This window comes from Tamandua tetradactyla, chromosome 1 (genome assembly GCF_023851605.1).
Source record: "Tamandua tetradactyla isolate mTamTet1 chromosome 1, mTamTet1.pri, whole genome shotgun sequence".
Lineage (NCBI taxonomy): Eukaryota > Metazoa > Chordata > Mammalia > Pilosa > Myrmecophagidae > Tamandua > Tamandua tetradactyla.
Genome location: NC_135327.1, coordinates 33,895,742 through 33,922,887, shown reverse-complemented (window position 1 = coordinate 33,922,887; position 27,146 = coordinate 33,895,742). Strand labels below are relative to the sequence as shown.

Genomic DNA, 27,146 nt, shown 5'->3' with positions numbered 1-27,146 from the left:
TTAAAATATACATGCTGGAGCCACACATCCCCAAAAAAGTAGTAAAGCCCAGGCACACATATTTTGAAAAAACTTTAGAGGCAATTCTGATGCTCAACTCCAGTGAAACCAATCAAGAATATGATGCTGTGGCCAACTGAATCATGCCCCCACAAAGACATGCTCAAGTCCCAACTCCCAATCCATGAGCGTGCACTCGTTTGTAAACAGAGCCTTTGAAGACCACAAACACACTGACAAAAATATCTTTGAGGATACTCACACTGTCTCTATGCACATCACTTTGTATATACGCTACTGTGCTTTCTAAAATAAACTCTGAAATTTTAAAGAGGTGATGAAAATGAAAAAAACATTTTCCACAAAATTAGCTAATATCTCAAAGAGCAAATACTCAGGATAAGGTGCAAAGGGGATTGAAGATTTAAAGCTATACTTGAAATTGTCCTGTTGAAGATGGCAACTTAGTGAGGTGTAGGATTTAGTTCATCCTCCAGGGTAGCTAGTAAATAGACAGGAACAGTACAGAACAACTGCTGGCACCACGTCAGTGACCGGACACACAGTGTACCCCAGTCCACACAAGCTGGACTGGCTGCGAGCCCACCCAGAACCATGAGTTCCCCAAGCTGCGTCGGCAGGCACCCCTCCCCCACAGGCTGCTTCCTAGAGGAAAAAGGAAAGCGACTACTAACAGCAAGGGGCTGAGCTCAACCAAGCTCCAACTGTGGAATTAATTAACAAATTCTGACTACTAAAAACATGCCCCCAGCTCAGTTGAATTTTGAATGAAAGCTGATGTTTGCTGGGTTTTGCCCCAGTGCAGAGGGGGCAGGGCTGACAGAAAAAGGAAAAAAAAAGACGTTTTTTTTGGATCAGACAACACAAAATACTTGAGAGGGTCTAGGCCCTGAAGGAAAGGAGGGGGGACATAAGACCTAGAGATACACAGGGCAACGTAAGCTCTTGACTGGCAAACCGGAGGAACGGGGTTCCTGCTCTGAAAAGGATTTTTTTCCTTTTCTTTTTTGTGTTTCTACAGTTTGACTGCTCTTTGGACACAACTGCAGGACTTCTCAGGCTCCAACTGTCCCAGGAAAGGGTGGAATTAGGCTTGTCTGAGAGCTTGTCTGGAGGCTGTGCCTTCCCCAGGAGAGGGGTGGGGCCAGCTCAAGTGGAATCCCTCCCTCAAGGAATGTGGATCCCAGGGTCTGGAAAAGTGAAGCAATTAAAGCAAGCCTACAATCTCTCCTCTCTCTCAACCACACCCCCAGCAGGGAGAGTCTACTGCAGTTAAAGGAACTGCATCACCTTATGCTGAAGAGACCCACGGGCAGACAAGCACCACATATGGGCCAAGATAGAATAAACACAGAGTTCAAGAGGCTTCACTGTAAATTCTTCCAACCTGCTGGGTCTCACCCTCAGGGAAAACTGACACAGGTGACTTTTTCCTCCAGAGAGGAGGCCAGTTTGGTAGGGAAAATCTGACTGGGGTCTATAATACCTAAATAGACCTTCCTAAGGGGGAAAACAAAAAAAGGCACCATACAGGCAGGGCAAGAAACAAGAAAACAAGAACTAAAAAATTCTCATCTGTTAAACAAAACCTAAGCTCAAGGTCCAGAATAAGCTGAACTGAATGTCAAAGAACAGACAGACAACAAAGTCATCCAGCAAGAAAATACTAGGTAAAAAAAAGTGAAAACAATCTCCAGAATAAACTAATTAAGGTAATTAGTTCTCTTTTAGTAACTTCAGTAACTTTAGTAACTTTAGTAACAATCAATCACATACAAGGGAAGCCCAATAAGACTATGCATAGATTTCTCAATAGAAACCATGCAGGCAAGAAGACAGTGGGATGATATATTGAAGTTACCAAAAGAGAAAAACCGCTGACCAAGAATTCTATATCCAGCAAAATTGTCCTTCAAAAGTGTGGGGGACATATCTTCAATTTTCCTAGTATGAGTCATTATTTTTTGTTCTCGTCTAGGAATTTAATTAACTTAATTAAAGTTACTAAAAGTTGAAAGGAACAAACCAGCAATTCAAATGAGACACAGGAGCTGAAACAATTAATTCAGAATATACAAAGAGCCATGGAAAGCCTCATCAAAAATCAAATCAGTGAATTGAGGGAGGATATAAAGAAGGCAAGAAATGAACAAGGAAGAAATTGAAAGTCTGAAAAAACAAATCACAGAACTTATGGGAATGAAAGGCACAGTAGGAGAGATGAAAAAAACAATGGAAACCTACAATGGTAGATTTCAAGAGGCAGAAGATAGGATTAGTAAACTGGAGGATGGAACAATCTGAAATCCAACAAGGAAAAGAAAATATAGGGAAAAGAATGAAAAAACATGAGCAGGGACTCAAGGAATTGAATGACAACATGAAAATTTCCCAACACTTATGAAAGACTTAAAATTATAGATCCAACAAGCGCACGTACTCCAAACAGAATAGATCCAAATAGACGTACTCCAAGACACTTACTAATCAGAATGTCAGATGTCAAAGAGAAAGAGAGAATCTTGAAAGCACCAAGAGAAAAACAATCAATCACATACAAGGGAAGCCTAACAAGACTATGCATATATTTCTCAATAGAAACCATGGAGGCAAGAAGACAGTGGGATGATACATTGAAGTTACTAAAAGAGAAAAACTGCTGACCAAGAATTCTATATCCAGCAAAATTGTCCTTGAAAAGTGTGGGGGACATTAACACATTTTCAGATAAAAAAATCACTGAGAGAATTTGTAACCAAGAGACCAGCTATGCAAGAAATACTGAAGGGAGCACTAGAAACAGATAGGAAAAGACAGGAGAGAGAGGTGTTCAGAAGAGTGTAGAAATGAAGATTATCAGTAAAGGTAAAAAGAAGAAAAATTAGATACGACATATAAAATTCAAAAGGCAAAATGGTAGAAGAAAGTACTGCCCTTACTATAATAACACTAATGTTATTACATTCAAAAGACAGATTGGCAGAATGGATTAAAAAACAGAACCCCTCTATATGCTGTCTACAGGAAATGCATTTTAGACCCAAGGATAAACACAGGTTGAAAGTGAAAGGTTGGGAAAAGATATTTCATGCAAATAACAATCAGGTAAGAACAGGAGTAGCTATACTAATACCCAAAAAATTAGATTTCAAATGTAAAACAGTTAAAAGAGACAAAGAAGGACGCTATGTATTAATAAAAGGAACAATTCATGGAGCCAGAATGCTTCAAAATACACCAGGCAAATACTGAAAACACTGAAAAGAGAAATAGACACATCTACCATAATGGTCAATTCCAGACTCTAATCAATGGCCAGAACATCTAGAAAGAGGATAAATAAAGAAACAGAATTTGAATAAATGAGCTAGACTTAACAGACATTTATAGAACATTACACCTCACAACAGCAGGATACACCTTTTACTCATGGGCTCAGGGATCATTCTAAAGGATAGTCCAAATGCTGGGTCTCAGAGCAAGTCTCAATAAATTTGAAAAGGTTGATATTGTACAAAACACTTTCTCAGATCATGAAAGAATGAAGTTGGAAATCAATAATAGGCAGAGTGCCAGAAAATTCACAAATATATGGAGACTCAACAACACACTCTTAAACAACCAGTGGTTCAAGGAAGAAATTACAAGAGAAATCAGTAAATATCTCGAGGCAAATGAAAATGAAAACACAACATATCAAAATCTATGGGATAAAATAAAGTTGATCTGTCCAGCTTAAAAAAAAAAAATCTATGGGATGCAGCAAAGACATGCTAAGAGGGAAATTTATTGCCCTAAATACCTATACCAAAATAGAAGAAAGAGCAAAAATCGAGGAATTAACTGTCCACTTGGAAAAACTAGAGAAAGAAGAGCAAACCAACCCAAACCAAAAGAAAGGAAGAATGAAGATTAGAGCAGAAATAAATGAAATTGAGAACATGAAAACAATCAAGAAAATCAACAAACCAGAAGTTGCTTCTATGAGAAAATCAATAAGATTGACATGACCCTTAGCGAGATTGACAAAAAGAAGAGAGAAGATGCAAATAAATAAAATCAGAAGTGAAAGAGGAGACATAACCACTGACACCACAGAAATAAAGGAAGTGATGAAGGATACTATGAGCAACTTTATGCTAATAAACTCGACAATGTACATGAAATGGACAACTTCCTAGAAAGGCACAAACAACCAACATTGACTCGAGAAGCAACAGACGACCTCAACAAACCAATCACAAGTAAAGAAATCGAATCACTCATTGGGAAAAGATATTTCATGCAAATAACAATCAGGTAAGAACAGGAGTAGCTATACTAATACCCAAAAAATTAGATTTCAAATGTAAAACAGTTAAAAGAGACAAAGAAGGACGCTCATTAAGAAGCTCCCCAAAAAGAAAAGTCCAGGACCAGATGGCTTCACATGTGAATTCTACCAAAAATTCAAGAAAGAATTGGTACCAATCCTGCTCGAACTCTTCAAAAAAATTGAAGAGGAGGGAAAGTTAACTAACTCATTCATTCTTATGAATACAGATGCAAAACTCTTCAGCAGAATTCTTGCAAATTGAATCCAGCAGCACATTAAAAGAATTATACACCATGACCAAGTAGGATTCATCCCAGGTATGCAAGGATGGTTCAACACAAGAAAATCAATTAATGTTAATACACCATTAAAATCAAATAAAATCAAATCAAAGCAGAAAAAACACATGATCATCTTGAATGACACAGTAAAGGCATTTGACAAGATTCAACATCCTTTCTTGTTGAAAACACTTCAAAGGATAAGAATGGAAGGGAACTTCCTCAACATGATAAAGGAAATATATAAAAAACCCATAGCTAACATCAGCCTCAATGGGGAAAAACTGAAAACTTTCCCTCTAAGATCAGGAACAAGAGAAGGATGTCCAATATCACCATTGTTATTCAACACTTGTTGGAAGTCCTAGCCAGAGCAATCATATGAGAAAAAAAGAAATACAAGGCATCAAAATTGGAAAGGAAGAAGTAAAACTCTCATTATTTGCAGATGATATGATACTATATGTCGAAAACCCTGAAAAATCCACAGCAAAACTACTAGAGCTAATAAATGAGTACAACAAGTGGTAGGTTACAAGATCAACACTCAAAAATCTGTGGTGTTTTTATACAATAGCAATAAACAATCAGAGGAGGAAATCAAGAAAAAAATCCATTTACAATTGCAACCAAAAGAATAAAATATTTAAGGAATAAATTTAACTAAAGAGACAAAAGACCTATACAAAGAAAACTACAAGAAATTGTTAAAAGAAATCACAGAACATAAATGGAAGGACATACTGTGCTCATGGATTGGAAGAATAAATATAGTTAAGATGTCAATTCTACTTAAATTGATTTACAGATTCAATGCAATACCAATTAAAATCCCAAAAACTTACTTTTCAGAAATAGAAAAATCAATAACCAAATATATTTGGAAGGGCAGAGTGCCGCGAATAGCGAAAAATATCCTAAGAAATAAAAATGAAGTCAGAGGTCTCAGACTACCTGACTTTAAAGCATATTACGAAGCTACAGTGGTCAAAACAGCATTGTACTGGCATAAAGACAGATATACTGACCAATGGGATCAAACAGAGTGTTCATATATAAACCTATCATCTATGGGCAATTGATCTTTGACAAGGAAGTCAAGCCAACACACCTGGGACAGAGCAGTCTCTTCAATAAATGGTGCCTAGAGAACTGGATATCCATACGCAAAGGAATGAAAGAGGATCCATATCTCACACCCTATACAAAAATTAACTCAAAATGGATCAAAGACCTAAACATTAGATCTAAGACCATAAAACTGTTAAAAGAAAATGTACGGAAATATCTTATAAATCTTATAATAGGAGGCAATTTCCTAGACCTTACACCCAAAGCATGAGCACTGAACAAATAAAAAAATAAATGGGAACTCCTCAAAATTAAACACTTTTGTGCATCAAAGAACTTTATCAAGAAAGTAAAAAGAAAGCCTACACAATGGGACTCAATATTTGGAAACGATATATCAGATAAAGGTCTAGAATATATAAAGAGATTGTTCAACTCAACAACAAAAAAACAGACAACCCAATTACAAAAATGGACAAAAGAAATGAACAGACACTTCTCAGAAGAGGAAATACAAATGAACAAAATGCACATGAGAGAACTGGCCAAGATGGCGGCTTAACAATGTGTGCATTTTAATTCATCCTCTAGAACAGCTACTAAATAACGAGAAACAGTACAGAATAGCTCCTGGGGCCAGATCACTGACCGGACACACAGCGTACCCCAGTCTGGACCAGCTGGACCAGCTGCGAGCCTCCCAGAACTGTGAGTTCCCCAAGCCACGGCGGCTGGCACACTTCCCCCACAGGCTGCTTCCCAGAGGGGAAAGGAAAGAGACTTTAACCACAGCAGGGGCTGAGTCCAACCAAACGTCAATTGTGGCATTAATTAACAAATTCTGACTACTAAAAATAGGCCCCCAGCTCAGGTGAACCTGGTCAAAGCAGAGCTTGTTCATTGGGCTGACAGGAAAAAAAAAGAAAAGAAAATGAGGTTTTTTGCGGCTGTATTTCTAAAAAGGCTTGACTGCCTTTCGATACAGGGGCAGGACTTCTCAGGCAGCAGCTGTCCCAGGCATAGGCAGAAACAAGCTCATTTGAGGGCTTCTTTGGAGCCTGTGCCTTCCCCAGGGGAAGGGTAAAGCCCAATTCAGGTGAAATCCCTCCCTCAAGGAATTCAGACACCAGAGCTTGGTAATTTGAAGCCATTAAAACCAGCCTACAACCTCTCCTCTGTCTCCACCATGCCCCCAGCAGGGAAAGTCAGCCAAAGTTAAAGGTACCACATCGTCTTATGCTCGTGGGACCCACAGACAAGCACCACATATGGGGCAGGATAAGAAAAACAGAGTCCAGAGACTTCAAAGGAAAATCTTTCAACCTGCTGTGTCTTTCCTCAGGGAAAACTGACACAGGTGACTCTTTCCCCGATAGGAGGCCAGTTTGGTCTGGGAAAACGTGGCTGGGGTCTATAATACCAACCTAGACCCTCCTAAGGGTGCGGGGGAAAATGTACCATACAAGCAGGGCAAGAAACAAGAAAAAAGAAGTGAAAAATTCTCCTCTGTTAAACAAAACCTAAGCTAGAGGTCCAGATAAAGCTGAACTGAATGTCAAAGAACAGAAAGACAACAAATTCATCCAGCAAGAAAACCCTAGGTAAAAGAAGTGAAAGCAATCTCCAGAACAATCTAGTTAAGGTAACTAAATGTCTAGACTCCAGCAAAACATAACAAATCACCCCAGGAAAACTGGAGACATGGCCCAGTCAAAGGAACAAACCAACAATTCAAATGAGACACAGGAGCTGACACAATTAATTCAGAATATACAAACAGACATGAAAAACCTCATCAAAAACCAAAACAATGAATTGAGGGAGGATATAAAGAAGGCAAGGAATGAGCAAAAAGAAGAAATCAAAAGTCTGAAAAAAACAAATCACAGAACTTATGGGAATGAAAGGCATGGTAGAATAGATGAAAAAAAAAACAATGGAAACCTACAATGGTAGATTTCGAGAGGCAGAACATAGGATTAGTGAACTGGAGGACGGAACATCTGAAATCTGGCAAGACAAAGAAAACATAGAGGGAAAAAATGGAAAAATATGAGCAGGGACTCAGGGAATTGAATGACAATATGAAGCGCACAAATATACGTGTTGTGGGTGTCCCAGAAGGAGAAGAGAAGGGAAAAGGAGGAGAAAAACTAATGGAGGAAATTATCACTGAAAATTTCCCAACTCTTATGAAAGACTTAAAATTACAGATCCAAGAAGTGCAGCATACCCCAAAGAGAATAGATCCAAATGGATACACTCCAAGACATTTACTAATCAGAATGTCAGAGGTCAAAGAGAAAGAGAGAATTTTGAAAGCAGCAAGAGAAAAACAATCCATCACATACAAGGGAAACCCAATAAGACTATGCGTAGATTTCTCAGCAGAAAACATGGAGACGAGAAGACAGTGGGTAATATATTTACATTACTAAAAGAGAAAAACCGCCAACCAAGAATTCTATATCCAGAAAAACTGTCCTTCAAAAATGAGGGAGAAATTAAAACATTTTCAGACAAAAAATCACTGAGAGAATTTGTAACCAAGAGACCAGCTCTGCAAGGAATACTAAAGGTAGCACTGGAGACAGATATGAAAACAGAAAAGAAAGAGGTGTGGAGAAGAGTGCAGAAAGAAGGAAAATTAGATACGACATATAAAATCCAAAAGGCAAAATGGTAGAAGAAAGTACTACCCATACAGTAATAACACTAAATGTTAATGGATTGAACTCCCCAGTCAAAAGACATAGACTGGCAGAATGGATTAAAAAACAGGATCCTTCTATATGCTGTCTACAGGAAACACATTTTAGACCCAAAGATAAACATAGGTTGAAAGTGAAAGATTGGGTAAAGATATTTCATGCAAATAACAAGCAGAAAAGAGCAGGAGTAGCTATAATATCCAACAAATCAGACTTCAAATGTAAAACAGTTAAAAGAGACAAAGAAGGATACTATGTAGTAATAAAAGGAACAATTCAGCATGAAGACATTAACAATCATAAATATTTATGCACCAAACCAGAATGCTCCAAAATACATGTGGCAAACACCGAAAAGAGAAATAGACACATTCACCATAATAGTTGGAGACTTCAATTCCCCACTCTCATCAATGGACAGAACATCTAGACAGAGGATCAATAAAGAAACAGAGAATCTGAATATCACAATAAATGAGCTAGACTTAACAGACATTTATAGGACATTACACCCCACAACAGCAAGATACACCTTTTTCTCAAGTGCTCATGGATCATTCTCAAAGATAAACCATGTGCTGGGTCACAAAGCAAGTCTCAACATATTTAAAAAGATTGAAATCACACAAAACACTTTCTCAGATCATAAGGAATGAGGTTGGAAATCAATAATATGCAGAGCGCCAGAAAATTCAAATATGTGGAGGCTCAACAACACACTCTTAAACAACCAGTGGGTCAAGGAAGAAATTACAAGAGAAATCAGTAAATATCTCAAGGCAAATGAAAATGAAAACACAACATATCAAAACTAATGGGACGCAGCAAAGGCAGTGCTATAGAGGGAAATTTATTGCCCTAAATGCCTATATAAAAAAGAAGAAAGGGCAAAAATTCGGGAATTAACTGTCCACTTGGAAGAAATAGAGAAAGATCAGCAAACTAACCCCAAAGCAAGCAAAAAGAAAGAAATAACAAAGATTAAAGCAGAAACAAATGAAATTGAGAACATGAAAACAACTGAGAAAATCAATAAAACCAGAAGCTGGTTCTATGAAAAAATCAATAAGATTGATGGGCCCTAAGCAAGATTGACAAAAAGAAGAGAGAGGATGCAAATAAATAAGATCAGAAATGGAAGAGGAGACATAATCACTGACCCCACAGAAATAAAGGAGGTAATAACAGGATACTATGAACAACTTTACGCTAATAAATACAACAATGTAGATGAAATGGACTTCCTAGAAAGGCATGAACAACGAAATCTGACTCGAGAAGAAACAGAAGACCTCAACAAAGCACTCACAAGTGAAGAAATCGAATCAGTCATTAAAAAGCTTCCCAAAAAGAAAAGTCCAGGACCAGATGGCTTCACATGTGAATTCTACCAAAAATTCAAGAAAGAATTAGTACCAATCCTGCTCAAACTCTTCAAAAAAACTGAAGAGGAGGGAAAGCTACCTAATTCATTCTATGAAGCCAACATCACCCTCATACCAAAGCAGACAAACATATTACAAAAAAAGAAAACTACAGACCAATGTCTCTAGTGAATATAGATGCAAAAATCCTCAACAAAATTCTAGCAAATCGAATCCAGCAACACATTAAAAGAATTATACATCATGACCTACATCATGACCAAGTAGAATTCATCCCAGGAATGCAAGGATGGTTCAACATAAGAATATCAATTAATGTAATACACCATTTCAACAAATCAAAGAAGAAAAACCACACGATCATCTCGATTGATGCAAAGAAGGCATTTGACAAAATTCAGCATCCTTTCTTGATGAAAAAACTTCAAAAGATAGGAATACAAGGGAACTTCCTTAAAATGATAAAGGGAATATATGAAAAACCCACAGCTAATATCATCCTCAATGAGGAACAACTGAAAACTTTCCCCCTAAGATCAGGAACAAGACAAGGATGTCCACTATCACCACTGTTATTCAACATCATGTTGGAAGTTCTAGCCAGAGCAATTAGACAAGAAAAAGAAATACAAGGCATCAAAATTGGAAAGGAAGAAGTAAAACTCTCACTCTTTGTAGATGATATGATACTATATGTCGAAAACCGTGAAAAATCCACAGCAAAACTACTAGAGCTAATAAATGAGTACAGCAAAGTGGCAGGTTACAAGATCAACATTCAAAAATCTGTAGTGTTTCTATACACTTGTAATGAACAATCTAAGGGGGAAATCAAGAAACGAATTCCATTTACAACCGCAACCAAAAGAATAAAATATTTAGGAATAAATTTAACTAAAGAGACAAAAGAGGGGCGGGCCGCGGTGGCTCAGCAGGCAAAGTGCTTGCCTGCCATGCCGGAGGACCTCGGTTCGATTCCCGGCCCCAGCCCATGTAAAAAACAAACAAACAAACAAAATACAATAAAACAAGAAAATGTTTAAAGATGTTTCCCTTCCTTCCATCCTTCCTTCCTTCTCTCTGTCTTTCCTTCCCTTCCTCCCTCTCTCTTTAAAAAAAAAAAAAAAAAAAAAAAAAAAGAGACAAAAGACCTATACAAAGAAAACTACAAGAAATTGTTAAAAGAAATCACAGAAGACCTAAATAGATGGAAGGGCATACTGTGTTCATGGATTGGAAGACTAAATATAGTTAAGATATCAATTCTACCTAAACTGATTAACAGATTCAATGCAATACCAATCAAAATCCCAACAACTTACTTTTCAGAAATAGAAAAACCAGTAAGCAAATTTATCTGGAAGGGAAAGGTGCCCCGAATTGCTAAAAGTATCTTGAGGAAAAAAAACCGAAGCTGGAGGTCTCACACTGCCTGACTTAAAGGCATATTATGAAGCTACAGTAGTCAAAACAGCATGGTACTGGCATAAAGATAGATATACTGACCAATGGAATTGAATAGAGTGTTCAGATATAGACCCTCTAATCTACGGACAATTGATCTTTGACAAGGCAGTCAAGCCAACTCACCTGGGACAGAACAGTCTCTTCAATAAATGGTGCCTAGAGAACTGGATATCCATATCAAAAGAATGAAAGAGGACCCATATCTCACACCCTATATAAAATTTAACTCAAAATGGATCAAAGATCTAAACATTAGGTCTAAGACCATAAAACAGTTAGAGGAAAATGTAGGGAAATATCTTATAAATCTTATAATTGGAGGCGGTTTTATAGACCTTACACCCAAAGCAAGAGCACTGAAGAAAGAAAGAAATAAATGGGAGCTCCTCAAAATTAAACACTTCTGTGCATCAAAGAACTTCATCAAGAAAGTGAAAAGACAGCCTACACAATGGGAGACAATATTTGGAAATGACATATCAGATAAAGATCTAGTATCCAGAATTTATAAAGAGATTGTTCAACTCAACAACAAAAAGACAGCCAATTCAATTACAAAATGGGAAAAAGACTTGAACAGATACTTCTCAGAAGAGGAAATTCAAATGGCCAAAAGGCACATGAAAAGATGCTCAACGTCCCTGGCCATTAGAGAAATGCAAATCAAAACCACAATGAGATATCATCTCACACCCACCAAAATGGCCATTATCAACAAAACAGAAAATGACAGATGCTGGAGAGGATGTGGAGAAAGAGGCACACTTATTCGCTGTTGGTGGGAATGTCAAATGGTGCAACCACTGTGGAAGGCAGTTTGGCGGTTCCTCAAAAAGCTGAATATAGAATTGCCATATGACCCGGCAATACCATTGCTAGGTATCTACTCAAAGAACATAAGGGCAAAGACACAAACAGACATTTGTACGCCAATATTTATAGCAGCATTATTTACAATTTCCAAGCATCGTTTACAACAGCCCAAATATCCACCAACAGAAGAGTGGCTATACAAGCTGTGGTATATACATATGATGTAATATTATGCAGCTGTAACACAGAATAAAGTTAGGAAGTATGTAACAACATGGATGGACCTTAAGGACAATAAGCTGAGTGAGATTAGCCAGAAATAAAAAGACAAATACTGTATGGTCTCACTGATATGAAATGACATTAATAAATAAACTTGAAGAATTTCAGTTAGTAACAGAGATCATCAGGAGATAGAAATAGAGTAGATATTGGGTAACTGGAGCTGAAGGGATACAGATTGTGCAACAGGACTGATTGTAAAAATTCAGAAATGGATAGCACAATACTATCTAATTGTAATACAATAATGTTAGAACACTGAATGAAGCTGAAAGTGAGAATGATAGAGAGAGGAGGCCTAGGCGTACACATGAAATCAGAAGGTAGACGACAAAGACTGAGATGATATAATCTAGGAATGCCTGGAGTGTATAATGATAGTGACTAAATGTACAAATTTAAAAACGTTTTTGCATGAGGAAGAACAAAGGAATGTCAATACTGCAGGGTATTGAAAATTGATGGTAATTGATATTTTAAAACTTCAACTTATGTATGAGACTAAAGCAAAAAATGTTTATTTGGTACAAAAGGTATATTTTGACTATTGTAGTTCCTAATATAACTTCTGTGGAGAGCTTAACTGAACACCATAGTACATGGAACCTTGAGTAGGGCATGAGATTTGGTAGGTTTGTCCAGAATGATGCCCCGATAAATCCCAGAGTGATTTGAACAGTGAACAGAAAAGGATTTGCACAGTCCTCTTGGGGGAATGGTGAGAATGGGGGAAAATTTAACCTCCCTAAGTGGAGAATTCTTGATATTCTTGCAAGCAGTGAGGACAACAAAATCAACAGGCCCAATCCCCAAACTTGGGGTTTGTTCAAATGAAACTTTTCCCCACAAAGGACAGGCTAAGCCTACTTAAGGTTACACCTAAGAGTTACCCCCAGAGAACTTCTTTTGTTGCTCAGATGTGGCCTACTTCTCAGCCAACACAGCAAGCAAACTCACTACCCTCCCCATCTCTACGTGGGACATGTCTTTCAGGGGTGTAAACCTCCCTGGCAACGTGGGAGAGAAATCCTAGAATGAGTTGGGACTCAACATAAGGGATTGAGAAAACCTTCTTGGCTGAAAGGGGGAAGAGAGAAATGACACAAAATAAAGTGTCAGTGGCTGAGAGATTTCAAACAGAGTTGTGAAGTTATCCTGGAGGTTAGTCTTAAGCATTATATAGATAACCCCTTTTTAGTTTAAGGTGTATTAGAGAGGCTGGAGGGAAGTGACTGAAACTGTACAGCTGTGTTCCAGTAGCCACATTTCTTTAAGATGATCGTATAATGATACAGCTTTTGCAAAGGGACTGTGTGATTGTGAAACCCTTGTTCTGATGCTCCTTTTATCTATGGTATGGACAGATGAGTAAAAATATATATATAGATTAAAAATAAATATATAATAGAGGGAAAAAATGTTCAAATAAATTGAGTAGAGGGAAATACTAGTGGTCAATGAAAGAAAGGGGGAAGGGTATTATATGTATGAGTTTCTTCTTTTTATTTCTTTTTCTGGAGCGATGTAAATGTTGTGAGAAATGATCATGGTGATGAATATACAACTATGTGATGATATGTGAGCCACTGATTGCACACCAAGTATGGCACATTCATACGTGAAGATGTTCCTGTTGTATGTTGATTGATTGGTTTTATCGATAAAATTTTTTTTTTAAATCATCCTGTTATTCAGCCATAAGGGGGAATGAAACATGATGCTAAATGAGCAAGTCACAGAGGCTGCATCTTGTTTGATTCCATTTATATAGAATTCTATATATATGGCTGCCTGGTGCTGGGGGTGGGGAATGGAGGGCTAAGAGCTTTTTAGGGTGATGAAAATGTTTGGAAATTAGAAAATGGTGATGGTTGCACAACTCTGTGGCTGTACCAAAACCACTGTTTTGTACGTACACTTTAAAAGGGTGAATTTTATGATGTGTGAATTATATCTCAATTTTTAAAAAAGGGTACTAAATAAATAAATAGACCGTGGTGGAGGGTAAACCATCACATCTGCTTAAGCCGTCATGGTTTTATCCCATAATGCGTGGCCCATTTCCTTGTTGCATACTTGATCTTGTATTAATAATCTGGAGTTTTCCTGCAGGAATCTTTTAAAGCTACCTCTTCTCTTTATGAGATTCATCTAGTTAAATAGTATCCCTAAAACAAGTCATCTGACACTAGTAAACTACAATATAAATTTAAACATTCTGAAAACAAACAATGGTAAAATTCCAACCCTTTCCACAGGAAACCTCAAGGACTGTATTTGACAAGTGCTCACCGAGGGAGGGTCCCAGGGTCAGACATGCTATTTACTACTAGTAAGATTTAAATTCTGCTTTAATTTTGGATATGAAAATGAAACATAAATACAAGCTTTCATTTTAGTTTCCAAATGACAATGGGTCATCTTACAAACTCTGATTTGGAGCCCAGAGATTTAGACACTAATTTTCTTCAAAATAACAGTAAATCACAGATTCACGGAAGCTGTTCTCACACTATGCTATCCTTTGGAATCAGCCAGTACATGTGTTAGATTGCATGTCCAGGCACTGTTCTTAGAGATTCTGACTCTGCCCAAAGTGATCTGATGCTTATAAAACTCCATTTTTAATTACCCTAGGTAATTAAACCCACAGGGTTTAAAAACAGGTACTCAAACTGACACTATACACGGCATTCATATCAACACTATTCACAATAGCCAAAAGGTAGAAACAACTTGTGTCCATCAACAGATGAATGGATAAACAAAACATGGTATACACAGACAACGGAATAATATATTATTCAGCTGCCAAGAAATACATTTCTGATATGTGATAACATGCTACAACATGGATGAACCTCGAATACATTATACTGAAATAAAAACATGAGGCCAGGCACATAAGGACAAAAATTGTTTGATTTCAGTTCTTTGAAATATCTAGAATAAACAGATAAGTATAGAGTTTCTGTTTGAGATGATGGAAAAGTCTTAATAGCGGTGAAGGTAGTACAACACTGAATTTAATGCCACTGAAATGTACATATAAAAATGACTAAAAAGGCAAATCATATGATATATATATGTTTTTACTACAATTTAAAGAAATCCTATCAAGGCAATGACTGCAACAAGCACAGGGAATCTGTTTAAGGGTGGTGAGGGTTGCACAACTCTGTAAACTTACTAAAAACCAATGAATTGCACACTTAACCTCAATGAATTTTATGTATAAAGCTGTTTTGAAAAGCACACACTGGAAAAAGCCTTCATATGTCTCATCACAAAAGCCTTTGTGCGTTACTGTGAGGATTAGTAGATGGCACGAGAGAGGATGTGGTCTGGCTTATTACCGTGGGCTCACCCACCCTACCACCACCCAACTCCATAACTTGGAGCTATTTGAGACCCCAGAGTGGGAAGGGCAAATCAATTTATGGGCTTCCGCTAAAGATGGGTTATCAGGTGAAGTTCACGGTAAGAAATGTTTTCTGACTTTTAACATTTTACAAGTCAAGCCAAGTAAAAACCGAACCACAAAAGCTGAAATACGCAAATATTCTTAGAAAGGATGGTTTCTGTAAATACCACAAGCTCTTAAAAACTACCATGAATGTGAGAAGGGACTGCTTCCCACCACCTATGAAGCTCTTTTATATAACCATCAACAGGTCTATGCTCCTGAAAGGGGGTTTGTGAAGGCTACAGCTATCTAGCCTGGTGCTCATGAACATGAAAATGCAAACAATGAGCCCCTACAGAAGGAACGCAGAGGAGTTAATGGTACAGAGGGAAGTCTATTGCAATATATCAAAATGAGGCAGCTCACCCAGGCCTAATCACTAGAGTGAGCAGAAGGGTGGATAGTAGGGAGGGGGCACAGGCGAGACTAGACAATGCCACAACTCTAGACCCCAGGAGGGTATCAACGGCCAAGGCTACTCCTGCCCTCCTGCGTAAAGAGTGGGTAGGAGGAGAGCAAGAAGAACAGCAGGCAACCATGCTGGGGGTGAGTGCAGACAAACAAGGGAATGGGTAGTTTCTGCCAAGAGAATCAGAGGAGATGAAGACAAAAGGTCAAAGAGGAGACTGTGTGGCAGCACGGGACACAGATGGGCACATCACTGAAGGCAAGAGGTGAAGGAAAAGCAATCGGGGAGTTTCCCAAATCTTTGGGATGGATGGGGGAGGTACTGCTAGGACAAGAACCTCTGAACGAGAAATGGGGTTTAGGGGTGAGAGAAGAGCACTGACATCCTGGGTATGACGTCTCTGGGATCCGCGTACATAGGAATGCCAGTAGGTAGGTATGCTACAGCGTCAAGCTCCACAGCAAGTCCAGGCTGGAGACAGGTGTGAGCTGTCAGCAACAGGAGGAGATGGCTAGTCCCCTCTCCAGACAGCAGCATCCGCAGAGTCCTGGGGACACCAACACCAAATCACCAGGCAGCATAACGAGGATCAGAGAGAAGGAAAGGAGACAGGTGGCCTGTGGCTTATTCTCTCTGTCCAAGGAGGTCCATGTAACTTTTTTTTCACTTTCTAGTCTGAAATAATTTCAAATTATAGGACAGTTGCAAATATGCTACAAAACTGATACAGAGAACTCCAACATACCCCAACCCAGCTACCCAGATCCATTCCTCCATCCGTCTATCTATTCATCTACCTATTTTGTAAACATATGTAAGTAGACTGTAAACAGCACGCTCTTTGAACACTTAATACCTTCACATGTATTTCCTAAGAACAGGATATTTGCTGTGTAACCACCGAAAAAATAGTTACTAAGTTCAAGAAATTTAACATTCATCTAAAACTTACAGTCTTTATTCCAATTTTTTCATATTTCCCAATAATATGTCCTTTTGGGGCCTCTCATGATTTTTTAATAGTCCTAAAGTCCATCTTTGGAGAAGGCCCACTGATCATTTGGAAACAAGCCACAATACCTACACATGGATCCTAGAGAAGCAAAAGTGTTTCACTCTATTTGCAGATGATGACATTAGATGGAAGTAACAAATTAACCCTTCTCCACTTAAAATCAGCCTCACCTCTATACTCTATCGCCTGCAGTCCCATTTTCAAGAGCTACCCTGGAAATCCAGGTGTCTGCAGCAAGCATTCCAGAAAATTAAACACTGACTATAATTGTGCCATGAAAGATCCAGGGATTCTACCTTTAACACTTATTCAGAGGTATTTCCTTCACATCTCAACTGGCCTTTTGACTAGAGTCATTATCATCTATTTTGACAAGTTTAACCAAAAAAAAATTCTATTTTCTTGTTGTCTCCAAAAAAAAAACTGTGTAACATATATCTTAAGCACCACATGAGCAAAAGAATTACCTTGGGTTGGTTGGTCTGTTTTGCCTAACCTTATCTTAAAACTCAGAAGCCCAGGCCCTAACCAAGTCTTTATTTTTTATTTTAATATTTTCATTGAGACATCTTCATACACCATATAGTCCATCCAAATATACAATCTGTGACTCACAGTATCATCACATAGCTGTATATTCATCACCATGATCATTTTTAGAACATTTGCATCACTCCAGAAAAAGAAATAAGAAAAAAGAAAAATCCCCATGCATCCCAAACCCTTTATCCCACCCTCTAATTACTGACCACTAGTATTTCTATTTACCCAATTTTTTACCCCTTATCCCCCCTCCATTATTTATTTATTTTTTTGTCCTTATTTTTTTACTCATCTGTCCATACCCTGGATAAAGGGAGCATGGGTCACAAGGTTCTCACAATCACACGGTCATACTGTAAAAGCTACATAGTTATACAATCACCTTCAGGAATCAAGTCTACTAGAATACAGTTCAACAGTTTCAGGTATTTCCCTCTAGCTACTCCAATACACCCAAAATTATAAAGGGATATCTATATAATGTATAAGAATAACCTCTAGAATGACCTCTTGACTCAATTTGAAATCCCTCAGTCACTGAAACTTTATTTTGTTTCCTTTCTCTTCCCCCTTTTGGTCAAGAAGGCTTTCTCAATCCCAGGATGCCAGGTTCAAGCTCATAACTGGGAGTCATGTCCCACATTGCCAGGATGATTTATACCCCTGAGAGTCATGCCCAGCAGGGCAATGAGTTCACCTGCTCAGTTGGCTTTGAAAGAAAGGCCACATCTGAGCAATGAGAGGTTCTTTGGGGGTGGGTGATTCTTACCTAACCTAGTCTTAATGAATCAGAAATCTCTAGGGTATTGGGCCCATGTAAATGTTTTTTATCTTTGTTCTATTTCATTTTTAAACACTACAAGTAATTCTGATGAGCAGCTAAGGTAGTGACTTTTTTACAAACATTAGGATACTTACAGGAATGTCTTTCCCTGAAAAATGACGGGTTTGAAAACCTTGTAGGATTAAAATTTTAAAAAAGGTGGGGGTAGAAAAGTAGTAAGTCATCTCTGATAAAGTAATTTCTTTCACAAGATTTCTGATTTGAATAAAGATGAGAAACCAAAACTGCCATAGTTGACCAGAGCTGCTATGACAAATATCACACTATGAATTGGCTTAGACAAAAGAATTCATTGCCTCACTGTTTTGAAGGCTAGATGTTTGAAATCAAGATGTCAACAGCGATGCCTTCTCCTTGGGTTGGTTGTGGGCCTGTGATGGCTGTCCTTTGTCACAGGACAATCTCTCTCTCCTCTCTGGCTTCTTCTGAGCCCTGGTTTCTTCTGGCTGAATGTATCCAAATTTCCTCTCCTTAGAAGGTCTTCAGTCATATGGGTTAAGACTTACCCTGATTCAATATAGCCACATCTTAATTAATAATGACATCTTCAAAAGGTCCTACTGACAAATGGGTACACACCCAAGGATCATGGATTGAGATCTGAACATGTCTTTTGATAGGGGTGTTATTCAATTCCCAACAAAAGTTAATCAGTACGGCAGGCACTGGTGGTACACTACCTTGCCTGCCATGCTAGAGACCCAGGTTCGATTCCTGGTGCCTGCTCATGTAAAAAAAAAAAAAAAAGCTACTCAATAATATCATGATTATTTCATAATTAGACTATTAATTTACTACTGATTTGGCTCATAAATAGAGTAGAGGAAAAAATAAACATGTCCATAAACTTAAATATAAATAACCAGTAGGTTCTCAGGCAAATAATTTTCTATCAGATTTTTCCCAGTATATCCTCACTCTTCTATAAAGCATATTCACCCTGGGGATAAAGAAGATGGAGAAACCTCAATTTCAATTTATTCTAAATGTAAAGGATTAGAGGCTTTTCAGAGGTTGGAGAGGGATGTGGGCTTGGGAGGAAATGGGGAGTGACTGCTAATTTTGGTTTTCTTGTTTTCACATGGGCAGGCATCAGGAATTGAACCTAGGTCTCAGGTATGGCAGGTGCGAATTCTGCCACTGAGCCACCATCACACCATCCTTCTGGGTTTCTTTTTAGAGTGATGAAAATGTTCCTAAATTGTCTGTGGTGATGGTTAGTACAACTCTGTGAATAGATTAAAAATCATTGCATTGAACTTTTTAAATGAGTGAATTGTATGGTATGTGAATTATACCTCAGTAGCGCTGATAACAAAATGTAGAAGAATTGTATTGGATATTGAAACAGAAGGCTTTACCTGGGTATAAACACTAAATATGTGGCTTTGTACTTCATCCATTGAGTCAAGTCCATAGGCCACTGTTCCCAGATGGAGCCGCTTGAAAACCATCTCATTCTGGGTAAGAGTTCCTGAAATACAAGATGGATGAGTAACATGCCTATTCCAGGGCTACACCGATGACAGCTGTTACTTTTTGAGAGTTTGGTATATGTCACACACAGTTTAAATACTTCCCCAAGGGTGGGGTAGGGCCAGACATCTGTGATATTTTATCTGCCCAGAACCCTAATCCTCTTCTTTAGAAAACAGCACCCTAGATTTCCATGGGGGAGTCATCACTCATTCCCAGGAAGACCTGGAGGGCCTGTCAATCAAGGTACCTGACCCATTTCATTGGCCAAGAGGGTGGCACATGACATATAATAGGCCAATCGGATTCTATCTTGTAGGAATCGGAATCTTGAGCAGAAAGAAACATGGAGAGAAGATGATTAGAAGAATGCAGAGCCCTACCAACCATCTAAGGGATTCTGCTATTGACAAACCCAGAACATTCCTGGTTCTTATGCCCTCTGAAGCCTGATTTTGTGAGCTATCCCATATTTCTACAATAGATTCCCTTCTTCACTACACCCACTAAATGATAAAGAAGCTTCTCTCCACTCTCCAATGCTTGCCTTTAGCCACTATGAGAGGACAGATGTTAAATTGCAGAGCAGTATTGTGAGGTGTGGTTATGAGATCAGCATTTGAGGCTACACTTCCTGGAGGCTCAAAGCCTGGCTCTAAAGCTTGGCTCGACCAGGCTCCACTAAACCCCGCTATAAAATTGGGAAAACAACACTACCTAACTCACAAGGTTCCAATAGGGATTAACTGAGATACTGCAAATTACACCTCAGAACAGTGCTTCCCACATAATTAGTACTAGGTAAGGGCGTGCTGCAATCATCATTATCATCATCAAATAATCAGCCTCCCCTTCCACCTCACAAAATGAAGAAAAAATAGCAGCAGCATACATATATCTCTAATATCTGCAGAAAAATAATCCAAGAATTTTGGTCATAACACCTGAGCTTTGACCCTGTATCCTTTTAGGTCCTGGGAAACACTCACCTGTCTTGTCTGTGAGTAAGTAAGAAATCCTCCCCAGCTGCTCAGGAATTGTGCTGGAGCGAACCACAGTCCCTGGGATTTTGGAATCCCTTCGAATCACCCAGCTATATACAATCTTGCCCATGTCCAGGTTCACACGCAAACTAGTCAGAAAGCCAGAGCGGGCAGGTTAATAGGATATGCATAAGTCTCCTGGAGCTCTTTTTATAAACAACATAGACGCTATATAAACATCATTTGTGCCACAACATCTGGAATTGCTCCCTATGGAAACACAATGCTGGCAGTGAATTCACAGATTTAACAAGAGGTGACAGTACTATCAAATAACTCACTAAACAAACGCTTATTTTCATAGAACTCTCCTGCTACGGAACAAAGTCACTTAAAATAAAAGCCAAAAAAGGTAATTAGTTGTTTTAATTCAATTTTTGTTTTCCTTTTTAAAAAAAAATTATTGGTCCCCTAAACATTTCTAATAATTTACTAATTTTAATACATTACTTTATTGCAAAAATAAACAGAAGTCTTCAAAATTGTCCATAATCCTATAAACCAATCAAACTGCTTGTCATTTTACCATCTTAGCCCTGGGCTATATGAATATTCCTTCAATTAACTAGTTTCAAATAACGCTATAGCTAAAACTTAATAATCTACATTTTCACTGAACACTGCACAATAAACACTTCTCTATTTTTTTTCTAGGAATAAAGTAGACTTGTTTATTCTTTGAAACCAACATCTAGAGAGCCCAGCGTCTAATTCCAGTTGGGATGAAACAGATATGCAAAAGAGCAAGACAAAATGGCAGACAATACATCCCTGTAAAATAGAGATGATATGTACTCAAGTTGCAGGAAAAACTATTTGGTTTTTTTCTTTAAAATAAATACGTATTGATCATTTACTATGGGAGGAAAATATCAGAAGTAAATATCCAACAACTATGAGATTAAATTGTTAAACCTAGAACATATTCATAATACACTACTCTGTTCAAAAAAAATCTTTTAAGGCAGATTTTATGTAGAGAAGAATCCCCTTTTTCTATTTTTCTAAAAGAGAAAGCAGATTAGAAAAATATATCACAAAACATTAACAGTAATTATGTCTTGGATGTGAAATAGAGGTGTCTTTTTTATTTTCTTCTTTTGCTTTCTACATGATCATCTAGAACATGCTCTTCCAGTCCTACAGCCACAGAGCATGCTTCACCCTCCTGACCTTGATCATTCTTGGTCATTACTCTACCAAGAGGCCAGCTCCTTCTAAAAGGCACAAAGCCATGATCTTTGAATGAGTAAAGAGATGAAAACATTCAAGAGCCTCAATACCACCTGAAAAACCATAGTTCCTGTGCTGGTTTGAAAGGAAGTATGCTCCCTAGAAAAGCCATGTTTTAATCAAAATCCCATTTCATAAAGGTAGAATAATCCCTATTCAATACTGTATGTCTGAAACTGTAATCAGATCATCTCCCTGGATGATGTGATTTAGTTAAGAGTGGTTGTTAAACTGGATTAGGTGATGACATGTCTCCTCCCATTTGGGTGGGTCCTGATTGGTTTATTGGAGTCCTACAAAAGAGGAAACGTTTTGGAGAATGAGAGATTCAGAGAGAGAAGAGAATGCTGCAGCACCACAAAGCAGAGAGGACACCAACCAGCAACCTTTGGAGATGAAGAAGGAAAACGCCTCCCGGGGAGCTTCATGAAACAGGAAGCCAGGAGAGAAAGCTAGCCGATGACGCTGTGTTCGCCATGTGCCCTTCCAGCCAAGAAAGAAGCCCTGACTGTGTTCACCATGTGCCTTCTCACTTGAGAGAGAAACCCTGAACTTCATCGGCCTTCTTGAACCAAGGTATCTTTCCCTGGATGGATGCCTTAGATTGGACATTTCTACAGACTTGTTTTAATTGAGACATTTTCTCGGTCTTAGAACTGTAAACTAGCAACTCAATAAATTTTCCCTTTTAAAAGCCATTCTATTTCTGGTACATTGCATTCCGGCAGCTAGCGAACTAGAACAGTTCCCAAGCACAAGCTCATCCATTGCTTACCTGATGGGAATGATGTTGGAAAACAAGAGGAGGAACCGAATGATTTGTAGGTACCAGCGACCAGCAAAGTGCTGGAGGGCAACCATGACCAGCGACACCACCACCAAAGCGCCAAAGAGGATCTTTGTGAGGCAGTTCACTTCCAGGTCAAACAGGCCGATCTAGGGAGAAAGCACAAAGGGGGAGTTGGGTTTATGTGGTGTAACCCACAGTCCCCTGGAGAACCCATCCGTCACCCATGAATCCAGGAACCCTAGGTGAGACAATGGGATCTATGGGTCCTCACGTCTTTTGTCTGAGAAGCCTGGGCTTCATAGGTGAGAGCTCATAACAGACATCCAGCAGAGCTAAAAGAATTCTGATTTAAAATTCCATTATTATTTAAGAAGATAAAGCTTGGGAACATATAAGCAGGTCACTGCCACATTTGCTGCACAACCTTCCACCATGGCTCTGCCAAAAAACTCACCAACACTCAGCACTATACCACACACTAAGTCAAAAAACTCACCAACACTCAGCACTATACCACACACTAAGTCAACTAATCCAGTATTCTCTGAAAGCTCAGAACATACACCAGTCATGGTGCTGGATTTTAGGTGCTACATTAATGAACACTATTATTTTAATAATTATATATTTATCTTAATATGTATTCCCCCAAAAAATGCAACTAATACATCAAACCAATTAACATTTACAGAAATATGACCCAGGATGAGGTTGAAGCATTAAATAAATGGCATTATAGTTGTACTATCAGGGGGGTTGAAAATGACTGAAATTTTGGGAACACAGTTCATGCTATTGAGAAAAGGAATCTTTCTGCAATATTCTGATTCCTGCTAACTGGAGGAGGGTCATGGTGTGGAATGAGCAATAAAGGGAGGATTAGGCAGACCACAGATTTGATGCTTTAGGATGTGTCGCGGCCAGTCTAGGATAGATGCCAAGGCTGCCCCTTTCTCACTGAGTAGTCCTGGGCTGAGTGCTGCACTTCCCAGAGCTATTTTCTCATCTATAAAATGAGGGCTCTAGAAAGTTCTGATGACCTCTTACACACCTTGCTTCGAGGATTTGAAGTATTCATGACACTCCTCAGTTCTCTGCCAGTGTAAAGAACAACACCCACCACAGTACCTAAAATGAGAAAAATAAACCCAAAGAAATATTAATACAGACAGGAGGGCTTAAAAACAGAAGGGGAGCACCCACTTGAGAGAATGTTTTCTAAATTCAACAGCCACACCACGACAATGTCAAAGTCTACAGTGGTGCCAACCCATGCCGTGTGTCTATGCCGACCAATATGGTAGCCTCTAGCCACTGAGGCTGTCGAAACTTAAATTGAGTAAAATGAGAATGAAGAACTAAATAAAGTTCTTCATTCTCACTATATTGCAAGTGTTCAACAGCCATGTGGGGCGAGGAGCTGCCATATGGAACAACAAAGACACAAGGCATTTCCATCATCATAGAAAGTTCTACTGGCATACTGTCCTGTGGGGGTTGTCCTCCAAGCTACTGGCCTTAGAGGTTTTCAGAGGTTCCTAGAACATTCCTATCTTCATTAAACATTGTAGAAACTTATGAACATGCCCTTCTTATAGAGCATATTCTCTTGACTCAGAGCCCTTTTGAACACTGGGTCTGATAAGACTATTCAGGGGACATTGGCCCAGAAAACAATCAACAATTCTCTTTTTCTAAGCGCTTCTCCATCCCACACCCTGTCCACCATGCCTCCCTTCATACAGTATTAAAAGACATCAATCCTTCTAAAAGTAAACAATCTATATAACAAACATAAATGGCCAGTTAACATTTTAAAAGGTTTCAACCAAGTGAATGATCAAAGAAATGCAAAATAAACCATTTTTATCCCCAACAGATGGGCAAAAATTCAAAAGACCAATAATGCCCAGCATTGGCCTAGAGGTGGGGAAACCGAGCCTGTTATTACATCATTGGCTAGAATGTATACTGGTAAAACCTTTTTTTTTGGTTTTGTTCTGTTTATTTGGGGCAAGGGGGGAACTGGCAATATCTATCAAAAATTTAACTATGTGAGAACGAGGAACTGTATTTTATTTAATTTTAATTGAATTTCAGTGTAAGCAAAGAAAATGCTTACATTGCAATGGATAAGGCAGACAATAAAGAAGGAAACCAATGAGCATGATAAACCGGGACAGTGATAAGGGCTGTGATGAAAATAAAGCAGCGTAATGGTCTGCAGACAGGGAGGCTGGACAGAGGGGACCCATTTGTACTGGGCTCAGAGGAGCTGCTGCTAAGTTGATGACATTTGAGCTGAAACCTGACACAGGAGAAGGGGCCAGCCCTACCAACTTCTTAAGGGATGATCTGGGAATACAAACAATTCAGTCTCTGCTGGAAAAAGAAAACACCCAATCATCTTCCCCCCACCCCCACCACAAACTCTCAGGAATATCACTGTCAGAGGGACAGCCAAAAATTCAAAGACTGCCAAAACTCCAGAGGTCAAAACACATTTGTGGTAAGACAGCCTAGCCTCCAAATGAAGAAGCAGCCCAGTGACAAGTCTGTGTCTTCTGGACAAAGAGAGGGGCCCTGAAGTCCCTCTGAGGTTTAATGCACTTGGCCAGGCAAACACTATTCTCCTGCACAATGCAGCTCCTCTGAGGGCGGCTCCCAGCAGATGGCAGGCTGGGGAGGGCACTCTCCTGTCTCCCAGCAGATGGTGGCTCCTAGAAGGCAGGCGGCCCACCCCTCAGGCCCGGTCGCTGCAGCAGATGCTCGGGGGCTGCAGGGCCACTGCACCCACTGGCCCTCAGCCTGGCTCCACCTCAGGCACCAATGCCCAGCACACAGAGAGTTCAGAACAACTCGGGGAGCTTCCTCCGCCCCCCAAGTCCCTGCTGGCCCCAGCCAACCCCAATACCTTCAAACATGCTGAAAACAGCTGTTTCTCAGATCAAAATCCTGTCTCCAAAAGGTCTGCAACATCCAAACCACAGCCCCATCTTGACTGTCGCATCACTGCTCGCCCCTCCCCAACAAAAAGCACAAACTAGCAGTACACAGATGGGCGTCAGCCTGGTCTGCCCAGTGCTTTAAAAGTACTGAATTTATTGGCAACTTTTACATTCAGGAGTCATCATGTAAAAAAAATTGAGAGTTCTGACTTCTGGAAAATTAGTTCTGCTAACACTGGGCCCACGTTTCCTCATTTATAATCTGCTGATGCTGAACAAGGCCAGCCCTTTAGAGGGCACATCTTCACAGCTCACCGCAGGCCCCTCCCAGTCCAACTCATTCCTCTTAAGGCCCTCCCCAATTTGCAACTTCTGTTCAAACCTCTCCACCCCAGGACCTCTGGCTCCTGCTCCCCACCTGTCACCTCTTCCGGTCCCCTGTTTCTCCCAATCCACTCGTCACTCTCACTCTCTGTGGCATGCAGGCTACAAAATGCTCTGGACTTTCCCAGCCAGCCCCATCTGGCTTCTCCTATGGTTCCAACAAACTAGGCTGCCATGGTCAGGCATTTTACAAAGTTGTTATTAATGCTTTAGAACACCTGGTTCCATAACCCCTTTGTTTCTAATCTGCAACAAGATAAATAATGAGCTCCTGAACATTCAGGTACTCCTGAGGGTACCTAAGTGCATAGGAGGAAGCATTTAGAAACTTTTACAGCAATATGACATGACTGCAGCATTCGAGCCTGGGACCAGTGGGCTCATCACGTTGAATAGGATATAGACCAGTTGGGCGTTATCAAACTTGCTTGGCAAAGGGTATACGGCATGATCTGCATACTGACTATGCGCAGAAGGACCACAATTTGAATTTGAGAAGAACTGGGCTAGAACATCTGGGCTCCGGGACATCCAAGCCACCAGCTCTGCCAAGCCCCAGGATTTCCCCATCCCCTTCCTTGGTCCATCACTCCAGTGAGTCCTCAGCCCTGCAGCAGCATGTTGTATTACCATGGCAACCACATCCTCT

The 27,146-nt window shown here is 39.3% G+C and overlaps 1 protein-coding gene across 2 annotated transcripts in view; it reads right to left on the bottom strand.

Annotated features, from left to right (window-relative positions):
- ATP9A (ATPase phospholipid transporting 9A (putative)) overlaps window positions 1-27,146 on the bottom strand; it is a 158,118-nt gene that overhangs the window by 57,199 nt on the left and 73,773 nt on the right. For both annotated transcript variants that reach the window (XM_077113850.1, XM_077113857.1), the window contains 4 exons: window positions 24,217-24,293; window positions 23,151-23,311; window positions 21,089-21,231; window positions 19,985-20,097 (listed from right to left, as the gene is read on the bottom strand). In XM_077113850.1, the coding sequence (XP_076969965.1) occupies window positions 19,985-20,097; window positions 21,089-21,231; window positions 23,151-23,311; window positions 24,217-24,293 (494 nt within the window). The remainder of the gene's footprint in view (window positions 1-19,984; window positions 20,098-21,088; window positions 21,232-23,150; window positions 23,312-24,216; window positions 24,294-27,146) is intronic.